The sequence below is a fragment of the Petaurus breviceps genome, unplaced genomic scaffold, assembly GCF_028583685.1.
Source record: "Petaurus breviceps papuanus isolate PSGF00001 unplaced genomic scaffold, PetGlider_PUasm1.0 178, whole genome shotgun sequence".
Taxonomy (NCBI): Eukaryota; Metazoa; Chordata; class Mammalia; order Diprotodontia; family Petauridae; genus Petaurus; species Petaurus breviceps.
Genome location: NW_027185777.1, coordinates 18,968,557 through 18,984,230, shown reverse-complemented (window position 1 = coordinate 18,984,230; position 15,674 = coordinate 18,968,557). Strand labels below are relative to the sequence as shown.

Here is a 15,674-nt window from a genome sequence, read left to right as displayed (position 1 = left end):
TCAATGATCCTCCTAAAACATGGTACCTAAAACCTGAAACTCTGAATGTGGTACATATGCTTCTCTACACGCAGCCCAAGTTCATATTAGCCTTCTTGGCTGCCATATTATACTACTAATATTCAGTTTGCAGTGCACTAAAATTCTCAGATTTTTTTAAAACTGCTATTAAGTCACACCTTTCCAGACTTATACTTGAGAAGTTTATTTTATGAACCCAGCTTAAATTTATCCCCATATAATTTCACTTTGACTTTGCCCGATATTCTAACCTGCTGAGCCCTTTTGGAATCTTTTTTTTTTTTTAATAAAGCAATTGGGGTTAAGTAACTTGCTCAAGGTTACACGGCCAGGTGTTTCTGGGTGTGGTGCTAAGTGTCTGAGGCCAGATTTGATCCCCAGGTCATCCCCGACACTGGAGCCGGTGCTCTTACTTACTGTGCTACCTGGCTGCCCCCCCTTTTGGAATCTTGATTCTGTCAAACACCGAGCGTTAGAAATCCCTCAGCTTTCTCACACTTTCAAATGTGATAAGCATGTTCTATACATTTTTGTTATTGATAAAAATTTGAAAGAATACAAGGTCAAGTGTTAATACCCCAAGCATTCTTCTAGAGGTCCCATTTCAGTTTGACTGAATCACAATACTATGCATTATTGCTAACTATTCAATCAGCTCTATATCCACCTACCCTTACTACTACCTAGCCCACATCTCTTTGTTCCCTAAGAATGGCATGAGAAATGGCGGGCCTTTGACCTCTTGGTTCTTCCAATGTTCTGTAATCCAAGATGACCAGATGTGGCCACTGTTCCTCCAGTACACGTCTTGGTCTATGAGTGACCTCAGGTACTCATATCTTTCCCTGAACTAAGCCTTGAGCCTGCACTGCTGGCATAGAAAACACTCTTGCTTCCTCCATCAACTCACCCTGCCTCTGCCCTGGAACCAAAACCAGGGTCTCTGCTCTCTCATTACTGCCCACCCCTCTGGGACCACACTCACCAGCGTGAGCTTGCTCTTCCTCATAGGATGTGGGACAGAGTCTGCTCAGCACTCTTGGGTTTGGACCTGGGCCCCTTGTCTAGCACCAGCTGAGGACCCTCAAAATCTTCCCCTGATCAGGTGCTCAACCCCAGCAGCTACAGTGGTGCTAAAGCTCCTGAAGGAAGGCTGCCACCTAACCAGCTGACCCCGATGTTTGCTGTTTGGCTGTTTGTCGACTCTGAAGTGTCCATAGAAGTATCTACACTTCAGTCAGACCACACCATCACCTGGAGGGGTGAGAGCTTTCCTATGTCCTCCCAAATGGTCCTGTGCTGGTCTGCTGCTTTATCCCAACTTTTAAATATTTCTGCCTATCTAAAAATTTATTTTGAGGCATTATTTTATTTGTGTGGGAATTGCGGACAGGTAGTTTCCAGCCTTATTCTGCCATCTTCCCACAATTCCTCTGTCACTTAAGATCAATGGCAATAGCATCATAATAAATATACTGATGAACTGATTGATAGTAGCCCTGAAATGCATTCTTAAGGTAAAGGATAGAGTCCACGCTATTAAATTAGTTTGGGAGGGGAAATCTCAAATCATTTTTATTTCTAGTACTAAACCCAGTATATATTTTGCTGAACTTTAAAAACATATCAGGCATTAGTCTTTATCTTTTCAATATCAAATAAAACACACCAAGACTAATACCTGAACTATACATGTCTCTGCACATTACTTAAAACATAACATCTTTGTACTTAAAAAGACCATTGTTTACAAAAATGAAATTACACTAATATATCTTTAAAAATTATTTTTATATGCTATCTATTCTTTCCAGTCCTGACTACAAAACCAAATTGCAGAGTAGTTGCTGATCCACTTCAACAGACAGTTTCTTCACTGGTGTTCTCTACATGAATGGAATGACAGGACAGATTTTTAATTTTTAATCTATTTCTTACATTGGTCATGATTGTGAATTTTCTCCCATGACTTACTTCATAAAATTATTTAATGTTTCTATAGAGAACATTAATCAACAAAACAGGATATCTGCACAAACTGTGCATACCATGACATACCAGTCTAGTAACCTTATCAAGAAAAGGAAATAGAAATTAACATTATTGAAACTTTGTTGGCTCTGAAGTCAGCTTCCTTTTCTAAATGTTTACTAATTATTATCTATAATGGGCTCTAAAACTTTGTCAGTCAAATAAAGTTGGCATGTGCAAATTTCAAACTCTTACTGAACACGTAGATGTTTGTTCTATCTCAAAAGACTGGCCTTTTATAAAACATTTTTAAGTCTAAACACTTAGCAGTTTAAAAGCAAGAATACCAGATACCACTGCTCAAAAGACAATCAACTTTTAACTAGAGTCCTTCCTAGTAGCAAATACAAAGGGATATACTTCTTCATGCAAAAATTCTGGAATAAATTCATTTTTAGGAGTTTAAGTTTCCTATGTAAAAAACAGAAATGTTAACTACCTCTTTCATCAGCTTAACACATACTACTGTGTGGCCTTGAGTACTTAACACATCAGTCTGGATTTTCCCTCCAAATCTGACTTGCACAAAACCCAAAGTTACAGAGCAGCAATGATACAAATAAATTTGAAAGTTATTTTATATGGTAATTTTTATGGAATTGATTTACACAATTATATAACAAGTAATTTTTATAATTACACAATTATTACTGTTTAGTCATTTCAGCTACGTCTGACTCTGTGACACCATTTTGGAGTTTTCTTGACAAAGATGCTAGATTGATTCGCCATTTCCTTTTCTGGCTCATTTTACTCATGAGGAGAACTGAGACAAATAGGGTTAAATGACTTGCCCAGGGTCACAAATCCACCAAGCATCTGAGGCCAGATCTGAACTTAGAAAGAGATCCTTCCTGACTTCAGGCCAGCCACTTATCCACTGCACAGTACAAAATATTTTTTAAAGTTTATATATAATACATAAAATTTCCAGCCACTCCATATATACATATACATACATATTTTCCTTTTTTTCAAAGAACCTTATTTTGGAGGTGCTTCCCTACCATACCTGGCCTAATACATAACTTTTCTCTTTCCACTTTTGTAACAGATGGGCAATACTTGCTCATTTGATATGGATGGTGCTCTTTTGTCAAACTCTTTTAAAAATAAAGATTAGAATCTGTAGGTAATGACGAGATAAACATTTTCGGTGAGGATGAGAATGGCAGCTTGACAGAACTTCAGCAGTAAATTCATGAAATGACTGAAAAAGTAAGGGACTCAGAAACATGTACCCAGTTACTAGTTTATATGACCATCGGTCATAACCTCTCTGAGCCTCAATTTTCTATCTGTAAAATGGGGAGGGTACTGATTATGGTTACAATTCACAAGCCTCTTGGTGAAAATTATATGAGAACATATGTAAAGAGTTATATAAATGCAAGCTATCATATACTATTAGCAAAATCTAGAAAATAATAGTGTCTAGAAGACTCTTTTAGTATATCTCAGATGAAGTGACAAAAGACAGAAGACTATGGGGTTGGAGAAATTAATGCTTAACTTTAAAATGTAACTACATGGAAATAAAAGAAGTGCACTAAAAGAGCACTCTGATTATTTGTAGTCAATATATAAGGTATCAGGAGGCAAATGTATTGCAAATTAGAGTACAGTGGGGATACTTTTGTTCCCCATAGACAGCCTGAAACACGTTTATTTCTCCACATGAAAGGAGAATCAAAGCTTTTAATCCTCATTCACTTGACTAAAATCATAAATTATGCTTTTATTGCACATATATAATTTAAAGAATTTTAAGTTACAAATTTATAAATCATGTTTATAAGATTCCTTGAAGAAAAAAAAAGACAAGACACCTAATTAAAATTTTTTATTGTTCCAGAAACAGAGACAAAGCATATTTTTGAGGTTCCTTTCCTAAAGCACGGTTACCACAATACATATAACTCTTAACAGGCTACCTTTTCACTTGTGATAATGTTCCAGACCAAGATTCTTGAGACTATTTGGAAAACACGGTAAACCATGTATAAAGCTGTACTAAAACATCTGTTCTGAAAGGAAAGGAAACCATAATCTTGGCTAAAAAAAATGGGGATCAGTGGCATAATTACAAAAAAGAAAAATTTATGTAGAAAAAGAGGATCCTTATTCCATCTTTGTGAGGTACTTATTCAGATCTTTAATTGTCACTTTCACTGGTATAAACTTTTAAAGTATGCTAATGTTTAAGATCTACATTTATAGTTAGAAATGTTCATAACCAGTAGCTATGAAATAACCAAGTACTCCCATTAAAATACATGTAAAAAACCTAGAAACAGAACATGTTGCTGAAACCAACATTTTTTTACCTGATCGTAATCAGTTCATGAAGGTTTAGATATTCTGACAGCTTGAATGACTTTTATTGAAATGGTAAATGAGATTTTATGTAACTTAAGCTTATATTTTTTGCTGAAATCCTTACAGAAATGACATATTTAAAGTAAGTCAAGAATATCTTTGAGAGAGATATGTTCAATTATATTCATTTTCTACAAGAAAGAACATGCATATATTGGAGCTCTTTAAAAAACCATGGGTATTATTAATAAAAAAATCACTTAAAGGGTAAAGTTTTGTTATAATAGCAGTATATAGACACTGCTCTGAAACAGTATTTTTCTACTGGTTTAAATAAAATATATTCAAGAATCTCTGCAGAGAACAAGTGATTCATTTTCAGTAAGCCAAATTCTGACCCAAAAATAAACACCTCCCAATTTCTAACAAAGGCCAACACGTACTGTCAATGGATCCTTCAAAACCAAATGTTTATGTTTCTTTGCTTCTTAGCATAATTACACAAGGATAAAGATTTTGGGGGGTAGGAGGTGGAGGGAAAGGCAGGTTGTTTGTTTTTTGTTTATAACAATTCCAGGGATGAGACAGTTTCCCCTTATAATGGTGGTAACTTTGGTGATACAAAGAGATATGCAGAATATAGATAACACAAAGGACATAATGTTTCAAATTTTTGCATTTGTCTCTATGCCCACAAATTCCCTAATTTTCAGATTTAAAAAACCCATTTGCTGTAATTGTAGAATATAACTAGGATTTTATTATGAATTCTTCCTTTGAAACCAGCAAATACAGGTTTTACAACTAGATAACATCATTTCTGTGCCAAAAATCATTGATAATATTAAGTAAGAAAGATGATCCAACTTAAGTCATCAAGCGCACAATACTCCACATGACTACCATTTTCCCTCTACATCTAGCAGCGTAGCTGGCCTTGAAAAGTATGCTGCAGCATTACTTTCAGCTTAAGGTGTGATTGGAGTCTCTCATTTTAGTTGTATTCAATCCTGATAGTTCTTTATTGTCTATAATGATATTTGTTATGGAAAGCTAATTTGTTCTAGGTGTCACTGAGAATAACCAAAATCAGATAAATGTAACAAAAGGCTCACAACAAAGTATATTATAACCTTGAAAACATTATTAATACATTACAGCACGCATCAGGAAGGAAAAAAAAAGCTGTTGCATAAGGAGACTACTGCACTGCTAGATTCTTGCAAATAAAACCAGGTATGAATCCATAAGAAGAGCTTTATCATCTCACTTCCAGTTTCTTTCCTTCAAGAACAATTTGAATTTCTTTGGCATCCAAAGTCTCATAAGTCAATAAAGCTTCAGCTAGATTCTTATGTTCTTTTGCATGTGTCTTCAAGATATTTTTTGCTCGTTCATATGAGTCCTGAAATGCAAAGATAAAACACAAAACCTTAAAAGATTTACTAATATGAAATTAAAAGGGAAAATAATTTATAAAATGTGAGTTTTATTTTCCACAAAATCCTAGTCCCAACGTGTCATCATTGTCAGGAATAGATTATGGATTCTTAAGGCTATATCAGCAAAACCCAAACTTTTCAGAATTGTAAGGGCCTTGAGTAAGGTCTCAGCAACAAATTACATCTGCCTTATAAGAGCTAAGTACTGAGGAGCTCATTAACAAGTTAAATACTTAGCAATTAAGTCTTTTTGACTATTACAACCTTTATAACAAAGTGACAAAACTATGCTTCCCACTTTCCTCTCACCTATCCTCTTCACCTAAGAAGCAGAGTTATCTATAAACATCAATTTATTTACTGAAACTAAAACCTAAAAAATACCAGTCTTCACACATACACAGAACCAGAAGACAAAAGGAAGTTACTAAATGGAAGCATGATTCATTATTCTTTGAGAGTCAAATAAGAGTTAGTGGAGTAGTTTTTCTGTGCAACAACAAACAACATTTGTTTATCTGCTCTTCTGTTGTAGTACTCCTGAGAAGACAAAAATACTACCACAAAAATAACTGCAGGTGATATACACATCTCTTTTACAAAGGAGAGAGAGAAAAATTCTAAGAATTTGATAATACTTTCTCCAAATTATATCAACACATTTTCATACTTAATGTAAAATTGAGCATTAAAAAAGGACAGCAAAAAAACATGTTAGATGATCTAAGGCATAACAAGCAAGAGAAAGCAAAGGTACTAAAAATGGTGAGCACAAAATAACAAAGAAGAATTTATCATATTTTGTCAGCTAGGAAATGATGTGAAAATTATTCCCAAGTCATGTATCTCTTTATAGTTAGATCACTAACTTGTTAGAAGAAAAATTAAAGTCAATAAAAAAGAAGAAAATGTAAAGATATGGACATGAAATTTAAACTAAGTGACCCACATAAAAAATGATGATAAAAAGGGAGAAACAGAAGAATGGACACCAACACTGGTTATGGCAACTTATTAAATAAGTTTAACCAAAGTAACTCAATTGCCATAACAAGACCTTTGAAAAAAAGCCTAGAGTCACCATCTCAGTCAACAAACACTTGATTTCCCTGTCAAGCAGTAAAATATGGCAGCCAGGAAAAACACTAATTTAGAAAATACTCATTTGCAAAAAAAATGAGGAAGACTGAAAGAAAGGAGCACATATATATTTAGTAGAACTGTGAAAAAGTCCAATAATTGAGGAAAACAAATTTGAATTATATGAGAAAGGTCACTAAACTATGTATACCTTCTGACCTAGAGATCTCATCATGGGGTATGTACCCCAAGAAGGTCAAAGACATAAATTAAGGCCCAATATATAGCAAAATATTTACAGCAACAACATTTTTTGCCACTGCAAAGCTAGAAGGAAATCAAGGACCCAACAACTGGGAAATGATGAACTAACTATAATATGAACAAAATGGAACATTTCTGCAGTATAAGAAATGATGAAAAAAAAGAAATTATGAATACAAGAAATTCAGAGAAACATGAGAAGATGTAAATGAACTGATATAGAGTGAAGCATACAAAACCAGGAGAACAATATACACACTGAATACAATAATGCTTTAAAAAAAATAACGTGAATGAAGCTGAATCTTGGCTCTGAAAAGAAACAGGGTAGCACTTTTCTCTTTTTGGTAGAAATGAGAATAAAAGATGTGGAATATCACATATATTGTCAGAACCACTAGATCAGCTGGTTTTATTTAACTATCGCCTTGTTAAAAGGGTGGGCACTCTAGTCGTGTGACCTTGGGCAAGTCACTTAACCCCAATTACCCTCCAAAAAGAAAAAAAAAAAGGTGAGCACAATGCCTAGCAATTGTGACAAAAACAGAATGTATCAATAAAATTTATCTTAATAAAATATCATCAAAAGGAAGGTGAGTAAAAGATCAGGAGTCATATCACCTGACAAAACAATGAAAATTAATGGAAGGAAAAATTATGCTTAAAAAAAGCTTGGTGGAAAACATTCTAAGGACATTTAAAACTCAAAAGAACAAATAGATGAAAATGATAAAAATTTGCAAAGATTTTTATGCTAATTTCTTTTCACCACCAAAAACAATGAATCCACGACTGTGGATCTGACCAGAACAAGTGGTACTATTACTGAAGAAAATGTACGATGGAAAAAAAACAGTTGGATAAGGTACATATACAAAGGAGGATTGGGCTGGAAGTAATACAATTTTGAAGCCACAGGTCATTCTAAAAGTATATGACAAGAGGAAATACCAAAAGCACTGGAGAAAAAAATAGATTTTGTTACCCCATGCCATCAGAAAGCAATCAAAAGACTATCAAACTATGTAACTTTAACTTTGTAAAGACTGGGTCTCACTATTTTGCCTAGTCTAGAAGTACTGTAGCCATTCATGAATCCAATTCCACTACTGATCATTACGGGAGCTTTGACCTTTTCTTTTTCCAACCTGCAAATATCTGTCCTTCCTTAAGCAGCTGGGTCCACACCACCCTTCCCCCTCATGAATGGTTCCCCATATTGGTAGATCCTAACAGCTTTAACATAGTACAACTCTGAACTCATGAGCCCAAGCAATCCATTAGCCTCATTGTTCCTGAAAGCAGAGATTCACAGATGTACTACACTACCTTCTCTTCCATATAAACTTTTTATGAGAATAATCTACACATGCGTAAAGTGTATGTAATGAAGATATGAGAAGGGAATAGGAAGCAGTTTCTATAAACAATATTCTACAAGAGACCAAACTTATACAGTGACACAACTAAAGGAAAGGCAGAATAAAAATCCCATTGCATTATTGCTCACTACCTTAAAATTCATTTATCTGATTTAATAATAATAACTAGAATTCAATTAGCACATCCTATATGCTAGACACTGCACTAAGGGTTTTACAAATATTGTCTCATTTGATCCTCACAACAACCCTGGAAGGTAGGTGTTTTTATTATCCCCATTTTACAGATGAGAAAACTGAGGCAAACAGCAGTTAGGTGACTTGCTCAGGGTCACACAGCTACTTAAGTGCTTGAGGCAAGATTTTAGTCCCAGTCCTCCTTGAAGTAAGAAAAGTTACTTACCATATAGTACCAATATGATTCATACATACATTTACACACACATACACACACATGCACGCGCTTGCATGTGCGCAAAACTCAGCAGAGGATAGAGAAAGGGAATTAAATGAGAGGATTACACCAGGGAGGAAATAGCAATAAATAAAACTTTGTGATCATGAAGGGGAGAAAAAGTTAGAGAGGAATATAAATATAACGAAATACTACTAGAGTAAAAGAAATGACAAGAGACAGTTTCAGAAAATCCTGAATAGCATGAACTGATGCATAGTGAAATAAGCAGAAACTGCAGAATAACTTCCAAAAGGACATTATAAAGAAAAATGCTTTTGAGAGATTTAGCATGAAATCAATAAATTTAGATTAAATGACTAATGATATCTCCAAAAAGACATATGATAAAGCATATTAGGTCATGCTCTCCCTGACGATGCCCGTTATGAATATATAAGGGGAAGTGTATCAGGGGAAGTATATCAGCAATAATGATGACCAAAAAAGGGTCATTTTAACTTTTTAATGCACAGGAGAACAGAAAGAAATTTAAAAGGAAACAAAGACAAGCAGAATAGTTTTTAAATTACACATGCAAAATTTATTTTAAAAAACGAGCTCTAAAATGGAGATTCAGTTTCACATAGAATCTTCTTTTTTGTGTTCAACTATGTGTATGGAAATGCTCTTTATTTTTGGTGTTCACACTGTGAATAAAATTTTTAAAAATAAAATGATGGCAAAACCAAAGAGCTTGTCCAAAGAGAACCCAACTGCAACTTCTGTTTTCATTGAACAGAGTCAATGTTGAATAATTTCTTTTTTTTTTTTAAAGCAATTAGGGTTAAGTAACTTGCTCAAGGTTACAGGGCTAGTTATTTCTGGGTGTGGTGCTAAGTATCTGAGCCTGGATTTGATCCCAGGTCACCCTGACTCTGGGGCTGGTGATCACTCACTGCGCCACCTGGCCACCCCTAAGCAATTGGGGTTAAGTAACTTGCTCAAGGTTACATGACCAGGTGTTTCTGGATGGGTGCTAAGTGTCTGAGCCCGGATTCAATCCCAGGTCATCTCGACTCTGGAGCCAGTGCTCTTAATCACTGCACTACCTAGCCACCCCGAATAATTTCAACACATGATTTTTGTCCCTGGAAAATTGTAGGATTTTATATAGGGCTATTTTTTTAACTGCAAAACTCAGTATATTGTGACTTGTGCGATTTAACAACTCACCTCAGACCCCGTTTTCAGAGGACTGGATATGGCCTGAAGTTTATCTGACCACAATACTTGCCTTTCATACATTTATCCATCCATGGATCATGTAATACCATGTTAAATATGGCCTTGGAATACACATAAGGAGATTAAATATTATGGAATCAAAGCTATGTGGAAACTGTGATTTGGGAAACATGATTATACCTATAAGCCTAGAACAAGTAATAATTTTTTGATGACTATGTAGCAACTCCAGAGAACAGTTTCCACCGAGACTTCTCTTCTATGCATGAAATACCTTTGTATTTGAAGATATCTGAGTAAAAACCAATCCAAATTAACCAATGTATGAGCATTTTAAAAAGATTCAGATTTCCACTGTACTAGTATATGCTATTTTTAAGGCTTTAAATAAAATTAACCCTTATTTTTGTCTACTGTGACTAAATAAAATGAGATGAGATAGAGCCCTGCTACTCAAAGAAGTAAACCCTCTGTTCTGTAAAATCTAGGAAGTAAAATTGTTTTAAAAAAAGAACAATTGAATAGTATGAGCATTTTCTCCTCTTTATAAAATATTTATAGGAATGAAAAATGATGAAAAATGGGAAGACACGACATCTTTACAATCACATACATAGTTAGACAGCACAGACAATTGTTAAGGTCCTGTCATATTTCCTGTTTATTAAAGGAAAACATTTGGTAATCAATACAATTATCCAAGACAATTCCAAAGTACTCATGATGAGAAATGCTATCCACCTCCAGAGAGAAAACTAATGAACTGAGTGCAAACTGAAGCATACTTATTTCATTTACTTTTTCTTTTTTTTTCTTTGGCAACATGGCTATATGAAAATGTTTTGCATCTCTTCACATGTCTAACTGATATATTGGTGACTTCACATGTATAACTGATATCATATTATTTAGTGCCTTCTCAATAGGTAGCAGAGGGACAAGGGAGTAAATTTGGAAATCAAAAATATGTTTTAAATTAATGTCAAAAACAAATAAGTAATAAATAATAACAACAAAAAAGACTGGGGCAGCTAAGTGGCGCAGTGAACAAAGCATCAGCCCTGGAGTCAGGAGGACCTGAATTCAAATCCAGCCTCAGACACTTAACACTTAGTAGCCATGTGACTTTGGGCAAGTCACTTAACCCCAACTGCCCTATCTGCACCCCCTCCAAAAAGCAAAAAAAAAAAAACAAAAAAAGAAAGCATTTGACTCAGTAGAGCAAGGTGTACTTTTAAAGGCTCTCCTCCAATAAGAAATCTTTCACATATATTAAGATCATACAAGATTTCTTGGTAAATGCAATTATAGAAATAACCACAACTATTCAGTGACTCTGAGTAAATAAGCAAGTCATTAAAAAAAGACAAAAGCTAACAACTGTGATAAAGCAAGTCCCAAATGGAAGAGGCATTGTCTAAGCCACCAATGGTGACGTATTCCAGATGCCCCTGCTCACAGATGTAACTGCACTGATTCAATCAAGTCCCAGAAAGTCCCAGAATGCTCTCAATGAGATACATTATTATTCAATAAGAGACTGGCCTCATAATCATTGAAGGAAAAACTAAGACATCCATTCTTAAGACAACAATATGTAACTGGATGTCCAGTACATTGAATTAGTATACCTATTCAAGACAATCATTATAAATGGATGTGGGCTGGAAGACATTTAGAAACTGAAGAATGCTTCTAACAATTCCAAGCTATTTTTCAAACATATAAATTTTTTTTTAACACAAATGTTCTCCCATAGATGTTATGTAACTGCAAATCCTTTAACACCAGTCACTGAAGAATCAAATTTACAAGTGAATCAAAGGGAACAGTCACATGCAAGTTAAGTTGTGGCATATTTCCAGAGATGATCTAGCCAAAAGCTATTATATAAGAGTATCAGTGAGGGGGTGGCCAGGTAGCACAGCAAGTAAGAACACCGGCTCCAATGTCAGGATAACCTGGAGATCGAATCCCGGGCTCAGACACTTAGCACCCACCCAGAAACACCTGGCCGTGTAACCTTGAGCAAGTTACTTAACCCCAATTGCTTAGGGGCGGCCAGGTGGCTCAGCGAGTAAGAGCACCGGCTCCAGTGTTGGGATGACCTGGAGATCGAATCCCGGGCTCAGACACTCAGCACCACACTCAGAAATAACTGGCCGTGTAACCTTGAGCAAATTACTTAACCCCAATTGCTTTAAAAAAAAAAAAAAGAGTATCAGTGAGGACATATATGACTGGAAAGAGATAGAGGATCAGTCTTGGTGAAAGCAAGAGAATAGATGAAGAACACTACTGATACTCATGAAGTGTGAAAAGACTAGAAAGGCCACCAGAATTTCATGGAGAAGAAAAGCCCAAGATGAGAATGACATCTACTATCTTTATTAAATAGATATTTCTAATGAACACTGTGCCTTCGTATTACATAAATAAAAGTAGAAAAAGAATAGTCTTACCCTTAAAAGTATTCTTATTTCTTGTTCAATAGCAGACTGAGTCTCTGGACTCAATTTCCCTGTATCAGTATATGTCATGACTCCAAGCTAAAACCAAATGGAAAAAAACTGTCAAACAAAAAATGTAAAAGTCTCTAAGTGTCCAATATACTTGGAAATAGTATTTATCTCCCACTACTTTAAAAGAAACACAATTTCGGGGATAAAACATAAATACCAATAAATATAAAAGAATAAAAAAGTACATAGGTTATGTACTAAAATCAACGAGAGGCAAAAATTCCATAAAGTCAAAATTATCTTTTTAAGGGGTGGCTAGGTGGCGCAGTGAATAGAGCACTGGCCCTGGAGTCAGGAGGACCTGAGTTCAAATCTGGCCTCAGACACTTAACACTTACTAGCTATGTGACCTTGGGCAAGCCACTTAATCCCAATTGCCCTGCCTTCCCCCCTCCAAAAAGCAAAAAAAAACAAACAAACAACAAAAAAGATCTTTTTAAAAGACCTCTGCCAGTGACAGAAGATAAATGATCTGAAATAGGTGCTATGTAAACAACTGGATATACATTTTATTTCTGAATATACCCAGAGAAGTTATTTATCAGACAACTTGACAAAACATAAGTTCTACTCAAATAGAAGAAAACAAGTTCAAACTGGTGAGGGGGAAAAAATGTTCTTGAGTTTCATATCTAAGTATGATCATATCATAGGTGATTGATCATACCACATTAATTGTTCCTCCTTCCTGTCTTACCATGAGGCAATACAGCACATAAGAATGTCAAAGGGAACCCTGTAGGAGCAATTCTAGATGACTAGGAATTGAAGAAAGGTCAACTACAGTTGTCCCTTTCCTTAGTTCTACCAGTCTAAGAAGGATGAATAAAAACTGTCTATAAGAATAATGAAAAATAAATTCCAGAAACACATTCAATACAAGGAAGGGCTTATAATATAAGAGGCACTGGGAATGGAAACCAACTGAGAAAAACAGACTTATGCTTCCCACTTTACACTAACTTGAGGTATTCTACTAAATGGAAAGTCATGCTGAATCTTTAAGTTATTAATTCTCCTCCTTTCTTTGCCAAGCTTGTAGGGTTGAATTTCCATAAGTTAAATATATATGGCACCACTGAAAAAGAATACCAAAGGGCTTTAGGATGAAAAGAACACTAGATTTGAAATCAAAGCACCTGCATTAAAGTATGGGCCCTGCTTTTAACCATTTATATGACACTGACTCAATCAATTAACCTCAATGGTCCTCAGTTTCCTACTGAGCATACTGAATTAGATCAGTAGTTCCCAATGTGAATTTTTTTTTAAATATGTTATAAATATCCAGGGTGATTTAATTTAATTTATAATTTAATTTATACTTGTAATATTCTTAAATTATCTACAAATTCTGAGCCACATAAAGAATCACTGAATGGGAACCACTGGACGACATGTCTTTCATCCCTCCCAGCCCTGAATCCTATGATCCTGTAATTTCTTTCATATTTCTCTCAAATTAGAAATATAGTACAAGAGATAAATGTGTACCACACAGAGCAACTGTGACAATACAGTGGAATGAAACAAGATAAAAAGTCATATCGTAGTGAAGTCATTATTTCCATTCCATTTGTGGAAGGCTCAAATTCTAGTACTATCTAAATATTGATATTTTGTTGCCATATGCTTCAAAATTTTCTGCTAGAGGCAACTAAGAATCAACGTAGTAAGATATGAATAAATATGGGATAGAAAACAAAACTTACCGAATACAGCTTTTTCTTACAAAGTGAAGGACTTTTAAATCAATTAAGTAGGGAAAAATGCTGAGCTTCTTTGTTCACCACTTGACCAAATAATGGGAAACTTTTCATACTTATTTACCAACTATGGGAAAAATACTGAAGTATTTTCAGTATATTCAAAAGGAAAAGAGAAAAAAAGGAAACAAGATAAAAATGAGCTCTTACCTTTTCACTCATTCCAAATCTAGTCACCATTCGTTTTGCTATTTTAGTAGCATTATCAAAGTCACTAGAAGCACCTAGTATTAAAAAATAAGCAAATCAGTATTTTTAAAAGCGATTATATTAGTAAACAATATTTGAACCACAGAAATTCTTTGCAGTCAACCTGTTGTAATATGGTCAGTTCCAAATATAAGCTCCTCTGCAACTCTTCCTCCCATACTAACATCCATTTGTGCAAGCAGTTGGGATCTAGTTTCATTCCATCTATCATTCTCAGGTAGAAGTGATACCTACAAAATTTGGGAAATGTTCAAATTATAACAGAAGGAAAAAGTCAGATTACAGTTCTCGAAAAAAAAAAAAACAGCATTCTTACTGCTCACCACCTAGCATTATGTTCTGAACCAATTAATTAGAAATGTAGAGACACAAAATGAAAATTATTTCAACTCCAGAAACAATGTTTATTTTGTGCCAACAGGGTGAAAGAGAATAATAACAGTAATAATGATGATGATAACTGCACATATTAACAGCCTACTAAGGTTTCCAAAGTGCCTTATAAATATAATGAATCCTCACAGCAATGCTAAAAAGTAGATGCTGTTATTATCCCCATTTTAACAGATGAAGAAACTGAGATTTTAAAAGTTAAGTGATTGGCCCAGAGTCACCTACACAACTAATAAGTGTCCAAGGAAGAATTTGTATGCAGCTGTTCCTGACTCCAAGTCCAGCATGTTATCCCACTGCAACACCTAGCAGCCTAACTACACCTACGCTATATAATACTATGAGAGGATCTATGTTGTCATCAAAGATAAACTGATACTAAAATTTCTACAGCTAGGAGGAAATATTAAGATGGTACTTGTGCTACATGATCCTAAACCAGGAACAGTTAAGAAAAATATTTGAACTGGTGACTTGTGATCTACAGTTTTTTTGCTTTTGTGATTTTCAAGAAATAGTTATTAATTATCCAATTATTATTTTATGCTATATAAAAATAATAATTTATTATCCAATTATTATATTATTATTATCCAAAAATT

The 15,674-nt window shown here is 34.7% G+C and overlaps 2 protein-coding genes across 3 annotated transcripts in view; both read right to left on the bottom strand.

Annotated features, from left to right (window-relative positions):
• RAB18 (RAB18, member RAS oncogene family) overlaps positions 1-15,674 on the bottom strand; it is a 508,262-nt gene that overhangs the window by 312,699 nt on the left and 179,889 nt on the right. The gene's annotated exons all lie outside the window — the stretch shown is intronic.
• The window catches only part of YME1L1 (YME1 like 1 ATPase), a 191,677-nt gene continuing 179,883 nt past the window's right edge, over positions 3,881-15,674 (bottom strand). For both annotated transcript variants that reach the window (XM_069086343.1, XM_069086344.1), the window contains exons 17-20: positions 14,783-14,909; positions 14,620-14,693; positions 12,644-12,730; positions 3,881-5,776 (exon numbers count right to left, since the gene is read on the bottom strand). In XM_069086343.1, coding sequence (XP_068942444.1) covers positions 5,633-5,776; positions 12,644-12,730; positions 14,620-14,693; positions 14,783-14,909 — 432 coding nt within the window. In that variant the 3' untranslated portion in view covers positions 3,881-5,632. The remainder of the gene's footprint in view (positions 5,777-12,643; positions 12,731-14,619; positions 14,694-14,782; positions 14,910-15,674) is intronic.